The following is a 17040-nucleotide window of genomic DNA, read 5'->3' as shown; positions in this document are numbered from 1 at the left end:
GGAGTGCGGCGTAGGTTCACGAGGTCAATTCCTGGATTACGCTGAAAGACTGGACTGACTGGACTTGTGTACCCTTGAGTTTAGAAGACTGAGAGGGGATCTGATTGAGACATGTAAGATTATTAAATGATTGGACACTCTGGAGGCAGGAAACATGTTTCCGCTGATGGGTGAGTGCCGAACCAGAGGACACAGCTTAAAAATACGGGGTAGACCATTTAGGACAGAGAGGAGGAGAAACTTCTTCACCAAGAGTGGTGGCTGTGTGGAATGCTCTGCCCCAGAGGGCAGTGGAGGCCCAGTCTCTGGATTCATTTAAGAAAAAGAGTTGGATAGAGCTCTCAAGGACTATGGAGATAAGGCAGGAACAGGATACTGATTAAGGATGATCAGCCATGATCATATTGAATGGTGGTGCAGGCTCGAAGGGCGGAATGGCCTACTCCTGCACCTATTGTCTATTGAACACTTAGGAATTTTGAATATATTACTGAAGCACTTAGTTTGGAGTTGCTGTCCCCATGTGGGAATACGGTAAATGGAGGAGTTGGATTTTATATAGGTTTTATATCAAGAAGTGAAGGGGAGTACTAGCAAGTCCAGGTTGAGACAATCACACTCATACACCAACCTTTGTTTAAATCAACTGTTAACTTTTTGTTGTAGTGTTCTAAAACCTTTTTGGACTCTGACCCACTAGAAATCCCTGAACCAGTTTAGGTAAACAACAAAGTCTGCAACAAGTTCTCTTTCAGCTTCAATTTTCATGAAATCGGTCAGTTTCCCTTTCAGACAGTTTCTATAACACTTTACTTTCCACAATTTGAGTGATTCCATTGGGCACTTGAAGTGTGAGTTGGCAATGCATGACCGGGTGTGAGGTGGTGTAGAGATGTTTTAGATTTAGAGAAGGTCACATGTACTCTAGTACAAAACTATGGAGTACAGTGAAAAAGAAAGTTCAGTGTTGCCACACAGCACCACTAAGTAAGCAGGGACAAAAACTCAAAGAACAAGAAATAAGAAACAAAAGTTAAAGTTAAACATTACAGTCCTTAGAATTAAATTAAAAAAAATAAAGAGCTGAAAGTTCACCATTGCAATCTTTAAGTGCTTAGCTATGCTGTGACCGAACTTCCTACAAGGGCTCGATCCCCTCCGCTTTGTTTTCCCAATACTGGCTCAATCTTCCCTGCTCTCATCATTGCAGATGTAGAGGGAACCTCCAACGCTGCACTGGGCTCGCTCCTGGGATCTCAGGCTGCCAAAGTCTTGACCAGGCCTTCAGCTGTTGCCACACACTGGACCCCAATCCAGGCACTGTATACACTGGGTCTCTGCCTCACCTTTGGCCCACATAGCGGGAACTCAGTCTCTTTTCAGGCCCCAGCTGCTGCCTCACACTGGACATTTGGCCAACTGCCAAATTTAACCAGACAAACAAACAAAAAAAAGAAAAACGGAACAGTGGATTAACCTATTCTGCCGCCAACTTGCAAAAACGCCGACCAACTCGAGTCCATGCTGGGCCTACTTGGCAACCACAAGTTGACACTGGGCCTACGCGCTGACTGACAATGCTTTTGGTGCAATCAAGCTCTTCAACAAGAGGCAAAATAAGATTAATAAAACAGATTAAAAAAAGCAAAAAAAAAAAAGCAGACAAGCTGGAGGTTCAGAAGGAGGAATTAAACTGATCCCAGCTTAGCAGCAACTGCTGAAACAAGAAATGACAAGCCAGTTTGTATGAAACATTGTTTGGAATTTTTCTGAGCTTCCCACCGCTGTTCATCGATGTATAGAATAGCTAGCCCAAAATACTTCAGCAAATCAAAAACAACAATACTTAAGAATGAGAGATTTTATTGAAACACGCAAGATTTGGAGGAGCTTGAAAGGGCAGTAGACACAAGTGAACACCACCACCTGCAAGTTTCCTACAAACCAAACACTACCCTAACTTGGAATATTGACACTATACCTTCACAGTTGCTGGGATGAAATCCTGGAACGCCATTTTTAACAGCAATGTGGTTGTACCTCACATGGACTACAGCAGTTCAAGAAGGTAATCCCCAGCACCTTTTTCCAAGGGCAGTTAGGAACATGCAATAAGTGACCAAACCAGGTGATGCCCAAGGCCCATGAACGATTAAACTTTTAAGCCACATTCTAACTTGTACTTATCAAATTTAACATCTCATTCTACATTGCTGATGAAGGGAATATGCCTGAAACATCAACTCTCCTGCTCCTCGGATGCTGCCTGACCTGCTATACTTTTCAAGCGCCACACTTTCATCTGTGACTCTCTAGCATCTACAGTTCTCACCTTTTCCTAACATCTCATTGTCAGGGTGCCAGCCCTCCATTCTCACTGTGGATTCTGCATGCACATAAAAATTTTCATCAATGTACTAGTATCTGGATGTTAGAAGGAAAGTGACATTGCACAACATTTACATGTATTGGGGAATATTCTTAAACTGACTTTATCAGATTACTAACCTTAATTAGCTTGCAGCTGGTGGAAGCGAAGCAAATCTAACCCGATTCAAAGTTTTAATTAATTGAGGTGGTGCCATTAGTAAACATACATAAAAGTAGCTTTCTGAAGAAGTTTTATTGCAACTTTATAGAGCATTGGTTAAGCCACAGATGGAATATTGTGCGGAAATCAGTCATTGCATTATGAGAAGGATATGATTGCACAGGAAAGGGTGCAGGGAGATTCACCAAGATGTCGTCCAGAATGGCAAGTCTCAGTTATGAGGAGAGACTAAATCAGTTGGGATTTGTTTTTCCTGGAGCAGAGGTGGCTGAGGAGAGGAAATCTGATTGAGGTATATGAAATTATGAGGGGCACAGAAAGGGTGGATCAAGGGAAGCTTTTCAAATGTGTCTAAATGGTTTAGTAGGGATCTGAAGAATTTTTTTCCCCCACACAAAGGATAGCATAAGTATAGAATGCAGTGCCTGAAAGGATGTTGGAATTCTCAACATTTAAGCAGCACATAAACGAGCACTTAAATTGGCAGGGAAAAGTAAGCCATGAACAAAGATGGGGGGGAAATGGGACCAGTATAGTTTGGTGTTGAACAGCGTGGCGCTGGAAAAGCACAGTTCAGACAGCATCCAAGGAGCTGCTTTGGGCATAAGCACTTCATCAGGAATGTATATTTTGGTGTTTGTCAGTTGGCACTGACAGAAATAGGCCCTTCAGCCCACCATATGTTACACAACGGTCTCAAATTCTTGCATAGTATTTTACTGTTTTAGGTTTTCTCCCCATGTCTAAGGAAAATACATTCTACATTAGGAAGAGGTGTAAGTTATTTCAATGAATGCCACCAGAATATTTCAACTTCAGTTGAGTAATCTAGAACATAAGAACCAGGAGCAGTAGGCCATCTGGCCCTTTGAGCCCACTCTACCATTCGATAAGATCATGGCTGAATTTTTTTGTGGCCTCAGTTCCACTTATCCATCCTCTCACCATAACCCTAAAAATTCCTTTATTGAAAGAAACTCAGCTTTAAAAATTATTAAACGAGGAAGCCTCAACTACTTCACTGGGCTGGAAATTCCACAGATTCAGGTGACGAAGTTCCTCCTCAATTCAATCTTAAATCTGCTCCTCCCAATATTGAGACTATGCCCTCTTGTTGCAGTTTCACCTGCCAGTGGAAGCCTCCCTGCTTCTAAATTTTATGTTTCTATAAAAATCCCCTAACAATCTTCTAAATCCCAATCTAAATCAGTCTCCCATGGTAAGCCAACCCCTTCAACTCCAGAATCAACCTAGTGAATCTTCTCTGTACCCCGTGCCAGTACATCCTTTCTCAAGTAAGGAGATCAAAACTGCCCACAGTACTCCAGGTGTGGCCTTACCAACACTCCATACAGCTGCAACATAACCTCTTGGCTTTTAAACTCAGTCCCTCTGCAATGAAAGACAAAATTTTATTTGCCACCTTAATTAACTGTTGCACTTGCAAAACGACTTTGTGCAATTCATGCACAAGGACACCCCAGGTCCCTATGCACAGCAGCATGCTGTAATGTTTTACCATTCAAATAATCTGGTCATAAATGCATGTTTTGCAAATGCAATCCTTAGTTTATACCTCAAATGCTTGATTTTCGAAAGTCCAGTGACTTTAGCTTTCTTCTAATGCTAGTATGCATTATGATATTGTTCAGGGATTTTTATAGCACTGGAATTATTCTTCAACGCATGTAAATATGATAGCAAAATAATGTAGATGCCATAAATTTGAAGTAGCAAATGTAGTAGTACTCAGCAATTTGGGGAGAGAAACACAAGTTAATGTTGTTTTGGAGATTTTCTGACAAAAGGCCATCAAAACAGACATCAACTCTCCACAGATGCTGCCAGATCTGCTTAGCATTTCTAACATTTAGTATGTCACGCAAATATGTTGCCACCTTTAAAGACAGCTATTGCAAAATCACATTGAAAAAATGTATCAATAGCACATTTTCAAAAGCATTAGAAATGGACATCAATATTTCACTATATCAATAGATCAAATAATTGTTTTATTTTCATGGCAAGATGCAAAGCTAGTAAATTTGAGCATTTCCAGTTTCCTACTCATAATTACATGTAATAAATTGCATTAAAGCAGTTTTCATCCAATTAAAAATGTTATAATCACAACTCGCTCTGAGGGACTGGAGAATGCTTTGCACCAATGTTAGTTTGATATTTCAATCTAATGTTCAAGATAGATTTAATTAACAACCCTCCCACTGCAGCAAGACTTGATGTTGTTACACCAAGTTATCTGAATGTCTGTTTGTCTTAGTCAGTGCCATTTCTAATTCTGAAGCAGAAAGTTGTAGGTTTAAGATCTACTTTGGCACACCTGCACATGAACTATACTGGCACTTCAATGCTATGCTGGAGAATGACCTATAGATACCATGTTAAATTAATGCTGGCAGTTAAGGGAGATGTCGAGAGTGTGGTGCTGGAAAAGCACAGAAGATCAGGCAGCATCTAAGGAACAGGAGAATCGACGTTTAGGACATAAGCCCTTCATTAGGAAGGAGGCTTGTGGGCCGGGGAGCTGAGAAGGCCTGGGGGTAGCTGAGAATGGAATAGGTAAATGATCATTCGGAGAGGAGGGTAGAGTGGATGGGAATGACGATGGACAGGTCAAGAGGGCGGAGCTAGGTTGGGACTAAGATAAACTGGAGGAAGGGGAAATTGCTCATCTCCTCCTATCCCTCCTCCCACCTTATCCCAGTCCCAAGCCCCCAACACAGCACCGCCCTCTTGACCTGTCCATTATCTTTCCCATCCACTCTACCCTCCTCTGACTGATCACCTTCACCTACCTATTGCTTTCTCAGCTACCTCCCCAACCCTTCACACTTATTTCATCACCACCACCTACTTGAATCTCACGAACAAGCAAACTGAATTAGTATAATCAGAATGGTTACAGCATAGGAAGTGGCCATTCGTTCAGTTATGTTTGCGTTAGCCCCAAAGAAACAATTCACCTAACCATCATCCTGCAAATTTTCCCACCCTATGGGAACAACTCTAAAATCTTGAGTAAAACATTGAATTTTATTTAAATCTAAACCAGGTTGCACACCATTTCAAGAATGTGGAATGAGTTATGCACGGGACTAAAGAGTCTCTCCAGAATTCTCTTTGAGAAAGCAGTGTTTCCAAGTCTTCAAATTTATTTCCAGTGGAGTAAGAGTTTTGATAGATGAGTGACAAATGTTAAAGGCAACAGATGAGAGGGCAGAACGGAGACCACTGTTCATATCGAATGGCAGATCAGACTCTGTCTGAATATACTACTCCTAAGTTATGTTCCTAAAACGTTAGTTCCCTGCAACTATAATGACATGGACTGGGTCAGTAGTAACTTCAGGACTAGAGATTCCTCAAGTACGATTTAAGAAAGTTCTGTGCACTGTTTACAGTCAAGGGGACATCAGGTTCACAGAATTGAACCAATGGATGAACTATCCATCATGGGTAAAATTCAGTGGCACATATGTTGCCTTTAAAAGGACATATTGCTAATTGTATACACTGTATAGTGTCTGCATAAGTTACAATAGGTTAAATGCACCATCCTACCATATGGTGGTTTCTTGTGTGATGCACGTTTCTTCTTAGTTCCCTTTCTATTCATCACTTTCCAATACACATTTGAGCAAGCTTCACAGGTGACCGTTTCTCTGTAATCCTCTCCAGAATTTGTTGAGATGCAATCATAATCTTCCCTGGATAATTCAAAATTTTCTTCCTCATTCCCATCATGGTTTTGAAGAGTTGAACCTTCTATTTGGGAAACTGGTTGCTTTACAGTAAAGACCAGAGTGTCACCATTTGACATCTGGTTCTCTTTTGCCTTTGTCAGAAATGTGTTCAATTTTAGATTGGATTCTTTAGCAAAGTGTCTTGCAGTTTGAGATTCACTGTTGCAAATACTAGTGGTGGCTCTGCCACTGTCACTATTCCTCAGCACCACTTGCTCAGATAGGATGGAACACGCTGTTAAATTCTCTAATCCTAGGGGTTTGTCCAAATCTTCACTTATCGTGGTAGGAGCAAAACAGTCATCCTCCAGTGCTGTTTTCTCAACTTTTTCTTTGGTGCCACACAAAGAACTATACCTGTAGCAAATATAATAGAAAACAGTAAATGAAACTTTGTTACCCCCCCCCCCCCAGGATAGGACACAAAGGAAAAAGGGACTAAAACGTTTTAACTCAATTATTGTCCTGTTACCATTTACAATTAAAATCTTTCTTGCTGGCTTGGTTCTAGTTTAGAAATTTGAAACTACTTGCAAAGATTAAATTCAACTTCCAAAGCAAGACAAAGCCAAGATTTACTGTGAACCTACTGTCAAACACAGTACATTTCCTCAAGAAGGAACTCACAACCCTTAACTTAAATATCCAGTCACTGATGCTTAAGCAGCTTGTGTTTCTTGGTTTTTGCCAGCATTTTCACATATTTCTTCAGTACAAGTCAAATACGCTTACCTCTTGTGTAACATTTTTGTGGAAATTTGAAATCTTCAGATAATCTGAAATTCTGTATAGAGTCAGATGTACAGCATGGAAACAGACACTTCGGTCTAACTCATCCATGCCAACCAGATATCCTGATCTCATCTAGTCCCATTTTCCAGCACTTGGCCCATATCCCCCTAAACCATTCTTAATCATATACCCATCCATATACTTTTTAAGTGCTGCAATTGTACCAGCTCAGCGAACAAACCAACAACCTGATTCAGAACCTGAACTACAAATCTTCTCCAAGACCTCTCAAAAAGTTAGCATACAATTCATTAGATATTAGGGGAAAACAATGGAACTTTGGCCTTTATTTCTAAGGGGATGGAGTAGATAAAATTTGAAAATTTAGTTAAGACCATACAAGGCCTCAGATAAAATACTGAACAGTTTTATAGTCCTATCTTATGACAAGAGTTTGGGCCTGTACTCATTAGAGCTTAAGAATGAGAGGCAACCTTATGAAAACATCTTTGGGTATTTGCCAGGGTAGGTTTCTCCTTGTAGAAGAGTATTGAATCAGAGGGCATAATCTCAAAACAAGGGTCACATACCCAAGTCAGAGATAAGGAAATTCCACTCTCAGAGGTTACTGAATTCTTTACCACAGAGGCTGAATTACTGGAGAATAAAAAGGGGTAAAAACAATGACTGCAGATGCTGGAAACCAGATTCTGGATTAGTGGTGCTGGAAGAGCACAGCAATTCAGGCAGCATCCGAGGAGCAGCGAAATTTTACTGGAGTATATTCAAGGCTGAGAGTCATGTTTTTAATCATTAAGGGAACAAAGGGGAAAAGGCTGAAAGTAGAGTTGAAGATAATCAGATCAGCCATGATGTCAGTGAATTGCAGAGAAGGCTCAATGGACCGAATGGCCTACTTTTGTTTCGCCGCCTTGTTTTGCCGCACAGTCAGCACAGATTGCTGTCTGTGCAGTTCACCTGCTCAACGAAATGCAATATGATAAAACGGAGAAGCCAGCGAATGCATTGTACGAAGAAACCCTTACAATTGCCGGAAGGCGCTCTCCACCTCCACTTGACTAAGAGAGTTGTTTTGCCGCGAAGTGCAATCGGTTCGGCCAGCGCACCGCCCGCGTGATGTCCACATTATCCGCACCGCTCGGCGCGAAGCAGCACCCGACCTCAAACCGAACGAGCGCGCCCGGAACGGCGGCCCCACCCTGACGCGTACGATTGGTCCACTCCGGTGTCGATCACCTTCATCCGTCCAATAACGGTGACGTCAAGCGGCGCACCGCCCAGTTCCAGCCCCTTCCAAGTCGCACTTTCAATCAGATTAATGAGCCGTCCCTCGCAAAACCGTCCAATAACAGCGGGGCCGGGCTTTGTTCCCGCCCAGCTCGTTCCAATTACACGTCCCGGCATGTCCTCTCTTCTGGTTGGGCTAGCTTTCTGTCAATAATGTACAAACATCAAACAGGAAGCATCGGCACCGCGTTTTGAAAGCCCACCCACGATAGGTAATCTGTTTGGGCCAGACCACCGTCAATCACACACACATCTATCCAATTGAGGTGAAGAAGGGGGCGGGTAATTGGTTTGAATCGAGGGCGGCTGGTTCAGCCGTCAGAGTGGGTTGATGCTAATACAATAACAACTTACCGGTAACAGCGAAGATGAGAATCTTTTTTTAAATATGAAAGTCAGTGGCAATATAACCTCTCAACAGTGGGAACCTCAATAAAGAGGAAACTCTGGCATGAAGGAAATAATTATGTCCTTTTCAAATATTGAAAGCTATATGCCTGCTGCTGTTGTGAGTGCAGTCATTTGATTTCTAGAACCCAATGGTTTTGCTGCTGCAGTTATGTCTGCTGGCACCTGTGCAAATTTCCACAACACCATGAGAGGAAAGAACAGAAATAGGCTATTCAATCTATCTTGTTTACTCGACCATTGAAATCAATCATGTTAGAGACAAAAATAACTGCAGATGCTGCAATCCAAGGTAGACAAGCAGGAGGATGAAAGAACAACGTTTCAGATGTAGCCCTTCTTCAGAACAGGAGGGTTACACCCAACTGATGGACTTCTCCACCTCCTGATTCTGCCTGGCTTCCAGCCTCCTGCTTGTCTACATTGAAAGAAATCATGACAGATCAGATAATTATCCATACTTTCCTCCTCCTCCAATAATCATTGATTTCTCTTCAGTACTGTTGGATTTGATTTCGTGTTGGATGTTAAGAAATATTTTGAGTACAGTTACCTAAGAACTAGGAACAGGAGTAGGCCATCTGGCCCTTTGAGGCTGCTCTGCCATTCAATAAGATCATGGCTGATCTTTTCATGAACTCAGCTCCATTTATCCACCCTCTCACTGTATCCCTTAATTCCTTTATTGTTAAAAAAAATCAATCTTAGCTTTAAAATGTTCACTGAAGTAGTGTCAACTACTTCACTGGGCAGGGAATTCCATGGATTTACAACTCTCTGGGTGAAGAAGCTCCTTCTCAATTCAGTCCTAAATTTGCTCCACCTAATTTTGAGGCTATTGTCCAAGTTTCACCTGTCAGTGGAAACATTCTCTCTACTTCTACCTTATTATTTTCCTTCATAATTTTATATGTTTCGAAAAGATCCCCCCCATTCTTCTAAATTTCAATGAATATAATCCCAGTCTACTCAGTCCCTCCTCATAAGCTAATACGCTCAACTCCAGAATCAATCTAGTGATCCTCCTCTGCTCGCCTTCTAGTGCCAGTACCTTCTTTCTCAAGTAAGGAGATCAAAACTGCACACAGTACTCCAGGTGTGGCCTCACCAGCACCCTGTACAGCTGCAACATAACCTCACTGCTTTTAACCTCAATCCCTTTAGCAATGAAGGACAAAATTCCATTTGCCTTCTTAATTACTTGTTGTACCTGCTGTTATAACACAGCAGTGAACTCCTCTGCTAATTAAGCTACACACCCAGAAAAGCTTATCTGGCTTCATAATCTGTTAAAATATATGAGTGACAGAGAACTCCCAAATTCCACTATTTAATAAAATAGTATCAATTTATTCTTTAACTCTTAACGTGAACATTAAATGACAACTATTCACAACTCTAAGCCTCCCTTTCTCTTAACTGCTTATTACCTGACTCCAACTCTATAACAATATACTGTTCCAATAAAACACTTATTAAAATTGCATCAATTTAATTTCAAAATCATACCGCAGTTGTTATCATCAGTGTCTTTCTTCTTTCAGCTAAAGATCTCCCTGGCTCATCTTCTTTCTTTTTATTATGAAGATGTTTCATATGAAAAGGTACCTTTGATAGAGTGTTTCAAACTTTTGGGTCTCTCTCTCTCTCTCTCTCTCTGATTGGTTCAATGTTGGCAAACTTGATTGGGTTTTAGTATCCTGAGGCATAATTTAAACTGATTGGTTAAATTCAAATTATTGTCAAAATAGCAACCAACTCAGGTATTCATTTCAAAATCAAATGTTCTATATTTTCAATATTCAGTACACTCTGAGATTGCTAGCTAGTCATATATCAGATGCTTGTAAGCTCTCAGTGCAAAGCAGCATTCAATTTCTCTTAAAATTACAGTGCATGCCTTCAACTTCATAACACCTCCTCCCTTAAGAAAAAATGAACCATCATACTGAAAAGGTGCCTCTTTCTCTTCTAATTCTTAATCCCATTACAATGAAATACATAGAACATTAATCTTAGTTCATATTAATTTTTGCACACATATAATATATATATAAAATGCTATCTATACAATCTTATCTATATCCTGTTAATCCTTGATAATGCATCTGCTATCACATTTATATGACCTGCAACATGTACAATTTGTAAATTAAAAGTCTGTAACGTAAGACTCCAATGAAACTGTCTCATATTCTTGTCTTTAAATTGTTCCAAGAATGTAAGAGGACTGTGAAACGTGTACATAACTGTCTCCAACACATTGTTCATCACATAAACATTAAAATGTTGTAAGGCCAGTACCAAACTTAATAATCCCATTTTGATGGGAGTGTATTTTGTCTGTTGGGTGTTGAGTTTCTTTGAAAAGTAGCCAATTGGCCATTCGCTTCCATCATCATCTTGCTGTAGCAGTACGGCTCCAACTCCTATATCACTAGCAACTTTAAAGGGTTTCGAAAAACTTGGTGTAGCTAAAATTGGTGCAATGGTTAATATGCTTTTAAATTCTCAAATGCCTCCTGGCATTGTTCTGTCCACTGAAATTTTGTGTTTTTCTTTAGTAAAAAATGTTAGCAGTGCCACCACACTGCTGAAGTTTGGAACAAACTTCCAGTAGAATCCGTTTAGTCCCAAAAATTGAAGAACCTCTTTCTTCGAGGTCAATGGCTTTCGTCTTGGCGTTCCTTGAGGTCATGAACGATGTTATGTCCCAAGAATGTGACCTCTGCCTTTGCGAATTCTGTTTTCTTTAAGTTTATTATCAGTTTTGCTTCTTATAATTATTCAAACAGCCCTGCCAACTGTACCATGTGTTCATTCAATGACTTGCTAAAGATCACTATATCATCGAGTTAAACTGCACAGTTCGTTAATTCAGCCACAATTCTGTTCATGAGACTTTGGAATGTTTCGAGTGCATTCTTCATTCCAAAAGGCATCACTTTGAATTGATACATCCCATTTGGGGTTACAAACACTGTAAGATAGAGTCATAGAGATGTATATCACGGAAACAGACCCTTCGGTCCAACTCATCCATGCCAACCCAATCTTGTCCATGTGCCAGCACCCAGCATATCGCATATTCTACACCCATCCACATACCTTTTAAGTGCTGCAATTATACTATCCTTCATCACTTCCTCTGGCAGCCCATTCTACACATGCATCACCCTCTACGTGAAAAAGTTGCCCTTTAGGTCTCTTTTATATCTTGCCCCTCTCACCCTAAACCTATGCCCTCTAGTTCTGGACTCCCTTACTCCAGGGAAAAGACCTTGTCTACTTACCCTATCCATGCCCCTCATGATTTTATAAACTTGTATAAGGTCACCCCTCAGCCTCCGATGCTCCAGGGAAAACAGCCTTAGCCTATTCAACCTCTCTCCATAGCTCAAATCCTCCAACCCTAGCAACATCCTTGTAAATCTTTCCTGAGCCCTTTCAAGTTTCACAACATCCTTCTGATAGGAAGGAGACTTCTTTCACTTTCTCTGATAAAGGTACCTGCCAATACCCAAGCAATAAGTCCAACTTTGTGATGTAACAGGCTTGTCCAACTTTCTCTATACAGTTAAAAATCACATATCACCAGGTTAGGAGGAGTGCTCTGAAAGCTAGAGCTTCCAAATAAACCTGTTGAACTATAAGCTGGTGTTGTGTGATTTTTAACTTTGTCCACCCCAGTCCAACACCGGGCTCCCCAACATAATTTCTCCATATAGTCCTTCAATCTTGGTATTGGGTGTGAGCCCGATTTTGTTACGGCATTGACCTTCCAATAGTCCCGTCAGGTTTGGGAACTAACATGGTCAGTGAACTCCACTCACTCAGTTCAATGATATCTTTGTTGAACATTACCTCCACTTCCTGCTGGACCTGTGTGGCTTTGAAAGGATTAAGTTTGAAGGGGTGTTGTTTTATCAGAACATAGAACATAGAGACGTAGAGCACAAAACAGGCCCTTCGGCCCACAATGGTGTGCCGAGGATTATTCCTAATCTAAAATAAAATAACTTAACCTATGCACCCCTCATTTAAGCAGTCGTTTAAATGTCCCTAATGACTCTGCTTCCACCACCACCGCCAATAACGCATTCCATGCATTCATAATGCTCTGCGTAAAGAACTTACCTCTGACATCTCCTCAATATCTTAAAACTATGACCTCTCATGCCAGTCAATCCTACCCTGGGGAAATGTCTCTGGCTGTTGACTCTATCCATGCCTCCCATTACCTTGTATACCTCGATCAGGTCACCTCTCTTCCTCCTTCTCTCCAGAGTTTAATCAACCTCTCTTCATAAGACAAGTCCTCCAGTCCAGGCAGAATCCTGGTAAACTTTCTTTGCACCCTCTCGAAAGCCTCCGTATCTTTCCTATAATAGGGGACCAAAACTGGACACAGTATTCCAAGTGTCGTCTCACCAGGGTCTTGTAGAGCTGCGTCAAAACCTCACGGCTCTTAAACTCGATCCCCCTATTAATGAAAGCCAAAATATCATATGCTATCCACTTGGGTGGCAACTTTGAGGGATCTATGTACTTGAACACCAAAATCCTGCTGCTCTTCCACACTGCCAAGAATCCTGTCTTAATCGTATATTCAGCATTCAAGTTCAACCTTCCAAAATGCATCACTTTGTATTTATCCAGGTTGAACTCCATCTGCCATTTCTCAGCCCAGCTCTGCATCCTGTATATGTCACGCTGTCTATATCAACGGCACCTCCAACCTTTGTGTCATCTGCAAATTTACTAACCTACCCCTTAATCTCCTCATCCAAGTCATTTATAAAAACTCTAAAGAGCAGAGGCCCAAGAACAGAGCTCTGCGGGACACCACTAACCACTGACCTCCAGGCAGGTACTTTCCATCTACAACCACTCTCTGCCTTCTGTCAGCCAGCCAATTCTAAATCCAGATAGCCAAATCTCTCTGTATTCCATACCTCCTGACTTTATGAATGAGCCTACCATGGGGAACCTTATCAAATGCCTTGCTGAAGTCCATATACACCACATCCACTGCTCAACCTTCATCAACCTATCTCGTCATCTCCTCAAAGAACTCAATAAGGGGCATGAAGATGAAGCTAAATTTCACCTTATGCACCAGTGTATATTCATCTGCCATCTCTGCTGCTCTTTTCACTTCTTGAATTTTTTGTTCAGTACACATGAATTCTTATCATCTCTGGAAGTGAGTTTTTCAATTCCTCCAGCAGAATAATCTCTCTTAGAGCCTCATAGGTCTTATCTATTTTTCAAGATCCGCACCCATCTATCAAAATGACTATGTTTAATTCTTTCAAACTCAACATAAATCTGACCTGGTTCTTTCTTTATGTTTCTGAACTGCTGTCTATATGCTTCTGGTACCAATTCATAAGCACTTAAAATAGCCTGTTTGACATCTGCATAATCTCTTGACCCCTTACCTAACAGCGTGGCAAATACCTCACTAGCTTTCCCAACAGCTTGGATTGAACTAGCCTTACACATAAATATTCGGACCACTCTATCTGCCTAGCCAATTTTTCAAATGAAATAAAGAAGGCTTTGACATCTTTCTCATCAAAATGTGGCAATGTTTTAACATATTTGTACAGATCGCTACCTTCTCTCTTCATTTCCATCCTGTTAACTTGACTTTCTTGACTAATTCACAACTTCTGAAGTTCAAATTTTTTCTCTCTTTCTCTTTCTTGTCTCTTTCTCTGTCTCTTTCTTCTCTCTCTCAGCTAAGAACCTTCTCTCCCTTTCTTTATCTTTCAAATTTTTTCTCTCTTTCTCTTTCTTGTCTCTTTCTCTGTCTCTCTCTCTCTTTGCTCAGCTAAGAACCTTCTCTCCCTTTCTTTATCTTCCAATTCCATTTGCCTCAATCGTAATTTAAATTTTTCTAACTCTACTGCACTTGTCTGTTTCTCTGACACACCTAAGTGCTTGACTAATTCCCTTACAATTCCGGCTTTCCTTTTGACCCTGGTTAGACCCAATTCTAACCTATTTGCTAATTCCACAAGTATGTCTTTCTTCTCTCTTCCTAAACTTTCTTGGCAAATTTGGGAAGCATCTTCAAATCTCAGAACCTCTTTAGCAATCTTAAGAGCTATTTCTCTTACTTTTAATTTCACCAACCACAAGTAACCAAAATTAAACAAATTGTCTCACCTACATTTTATTAGTTCCAAAATATTAGTTAAGCATGACCTGCCCTTCATGAAACCCATGCTGTATCTGCCCAATGTGACAATTTCTACATAGATGCCTAGTTATTTCTTCCTTGATAATATATTTAAATATCTTCCCCACTACAGAAGTTAAGCTAACCGATCTATAATTCCCCATCTTATGTCTACCTCCCTTTTTAAACAATGGCATCACCTTTGATGTTTTCTAATCTGCTAGATCTGCCCCAGAGTCCAGCAAATTTTGGAAAATTACCACAAGTGCACTTGCTATTTCTCCCGCTATCTCTTTTAGTACCCTGGGATCCATCAGAGTCAGGAGACTTGTCTATCCTTAGCTCCATTAGCATGCCCAACACTACCTCTTCCGTAATAATGATTGTTTCCTCACCTACCTTCGTCTCTTTGTCAACTACCGGCATGTTATTAGTGTCCTCCACTGTGAAGACTGACACAAAACACTTAATCAATGCCTCAGTTATTTCACTATATCCCATAACTTCTCATGCTCTAAAGGACCAATGTTTACTTTAATCACTCTTTTTCATTTTATATATTTATGGAAACTTTTGCTATCTGTCTTTATATTCTGTGCTAGTTTTCTTTCTCAAGTTCTATCTTACTTTTCTTTATAACTCTTTTTGTGGCTTTCTGTTGACCATTAAAGTTTTCCCAATCTTCCCATTTCCCGCTGATCTTGGCTATTTTGTATGCCTTCTCTTTAAATTTGACAGCTTCCCTTATTTCCTTGGACATCCATGGCAGATTACTCCTTTTCTTACAGTCCTTCCTTTTCACTGGAATATACTTTTGCTGAGAACTCTGAAAAATTGCTTTGAAAGTCCTCCACTGCTCATCAACTGTCCCACCATAAAACCTTTGTTTCCAGTCTACTTTAGCCAAGTCCTCCCTCATCTGATTGTAGTCTCCCTTGTTGAAGCAAAGTGTTAAAGTAAATTTCAGATGACACCAGCTTCAGATCCTGGACACTTTATTTCTGAGAACCGCGGGAGGGATCCAGAGTGCCACCAAAGGAGTCTGGCAGTCTTCTTGTGGAGGCACTCCCCAATGAATTACAAGTAAATAATATTTTTATAACGTGTTCGAGTATAATTGATACAAAGTATTCTGACATCACAGGGTGGAATACAAATCTTGTTAACAATATGTGTTTTTCACTCTCACAATAGCTGGAGATCGCTGCCTTCCTGTGAAAATATTAAACCGTTCACAGAAACCTGTGACTGTACTGTTCTCAATCTCATGTTAATTGATAAAGTGGTAAATAATAAGTTTTAGTATTAGTAGTGTGATTAGTCTTCACATACTCTTGTTAACTAGCAAGGAAGTATATGATTGGAAATGGGAGGTAGTTAATGGGATGTCTGATCAGGGCTGACAGTCCTATTCAAAAAGCAAGTATCTTCGTGCAGGGCTGGGAGTAAAATACACATGTGTGGCTCCAGACAGCTTTGGTGGTTCAGGGGCAGCCAGTCCCCTGCTGTGATCTCTGGTCTCTGCTTGCCACTGGACAGGCATACAGTCGAGTACATAAAGAATCATTCCAATAGGGGACCTTTAACCCTTGAATTCCCACAGCCTCTAAGCACTGGGATAAGCCAGTAAAACAGCATCCAACGAGCAGCGAAATCGACATTTCGGGCAAAAGCCCTTCATCAGGAATAAAGGCAGTGAGCCTGAAGCGTGGAGAGATAAGCTAGGGGAGGGTGGTGGTGGGGTGAGAGTAGCATAGAGTACAATGGGTGCGTGGGGGAGGAGATGAAGGACAAGTCATGGGGACAGTGCTGAGCTGGAAGTTTGAAACTAGGGTGAGGTAGGGGAAGGGGAAATGAAGAAACTGTTGAAGTCCACATTGATGCCCTGGGGTTGAAGTGTTCTACGTAGAACAGTTGATCTTCCGTAATTACACCGGCACCACTCCCCACCTCTTCCTCCGCTACATTGATGACTGCATTGGCGCCACCTCGTGCTCCCGCAAGGAGGTTGAGAAATTCATCAACTTCACCAACATATTCCACACTGACCTTAAATTTACCTGGACCATCTCTGACACCTCTCTCCC

At 41.0% G+C, this 17040-nt stretch overlaps 1 protein-coding gene across 2 annotated transcripts in view; it reads right to left on the bottom strand.

The window, feature by feature from the left end:
• The window catches only part of si:ch211-227n13.3, a 25269-nt gene extending 16920 nt beyond the window's left edge, over positions 1-8349 (bottom strand). For both annotated transcript variants that reach the window (XM_043693123.1, XM_043693124.1), the window contains exons 1-2: positions 8094-8349; positions 6134-6672 (exon numbers count right to left, since the gene is read on the bottom strand). In XM_043693123.1, the coding sequence (XP_043549058.1) occupies positions 6134-6672; positions 8094-8194 (640 nt within the window). In that variant the 5' untranslated portion in view covers positions 8195-8349. The remainder of the gene's footprint in view (positions 1-6133; positions 6673-8093) is intronic.
• Positions 8350-17040: the final 8691 nt, after the last annotated feature.

This window comes from Chiloscyllium plagiosum, chromosome 7 (assembly GCF_004010195.1).
Source record: "Chiloscyllium plagiosum isolate BGI_BamShark_2017 chromosome 7, ASM401019v2, whole genome shotgun sequence".
NCBI classification, from domain to species: domain Eukaryota; kingdom Metazoa; phylum Chordata; class Chondrichthyes; order Orectolobiformes; family Hemiscylliidae; genus Chiloscyllium; species Chiloscyllium plagiosum.
Note: the sequence above shows the minus strand (reverse complement) of the source record. Positions and strands in the feature narration are given on the sequence as shown.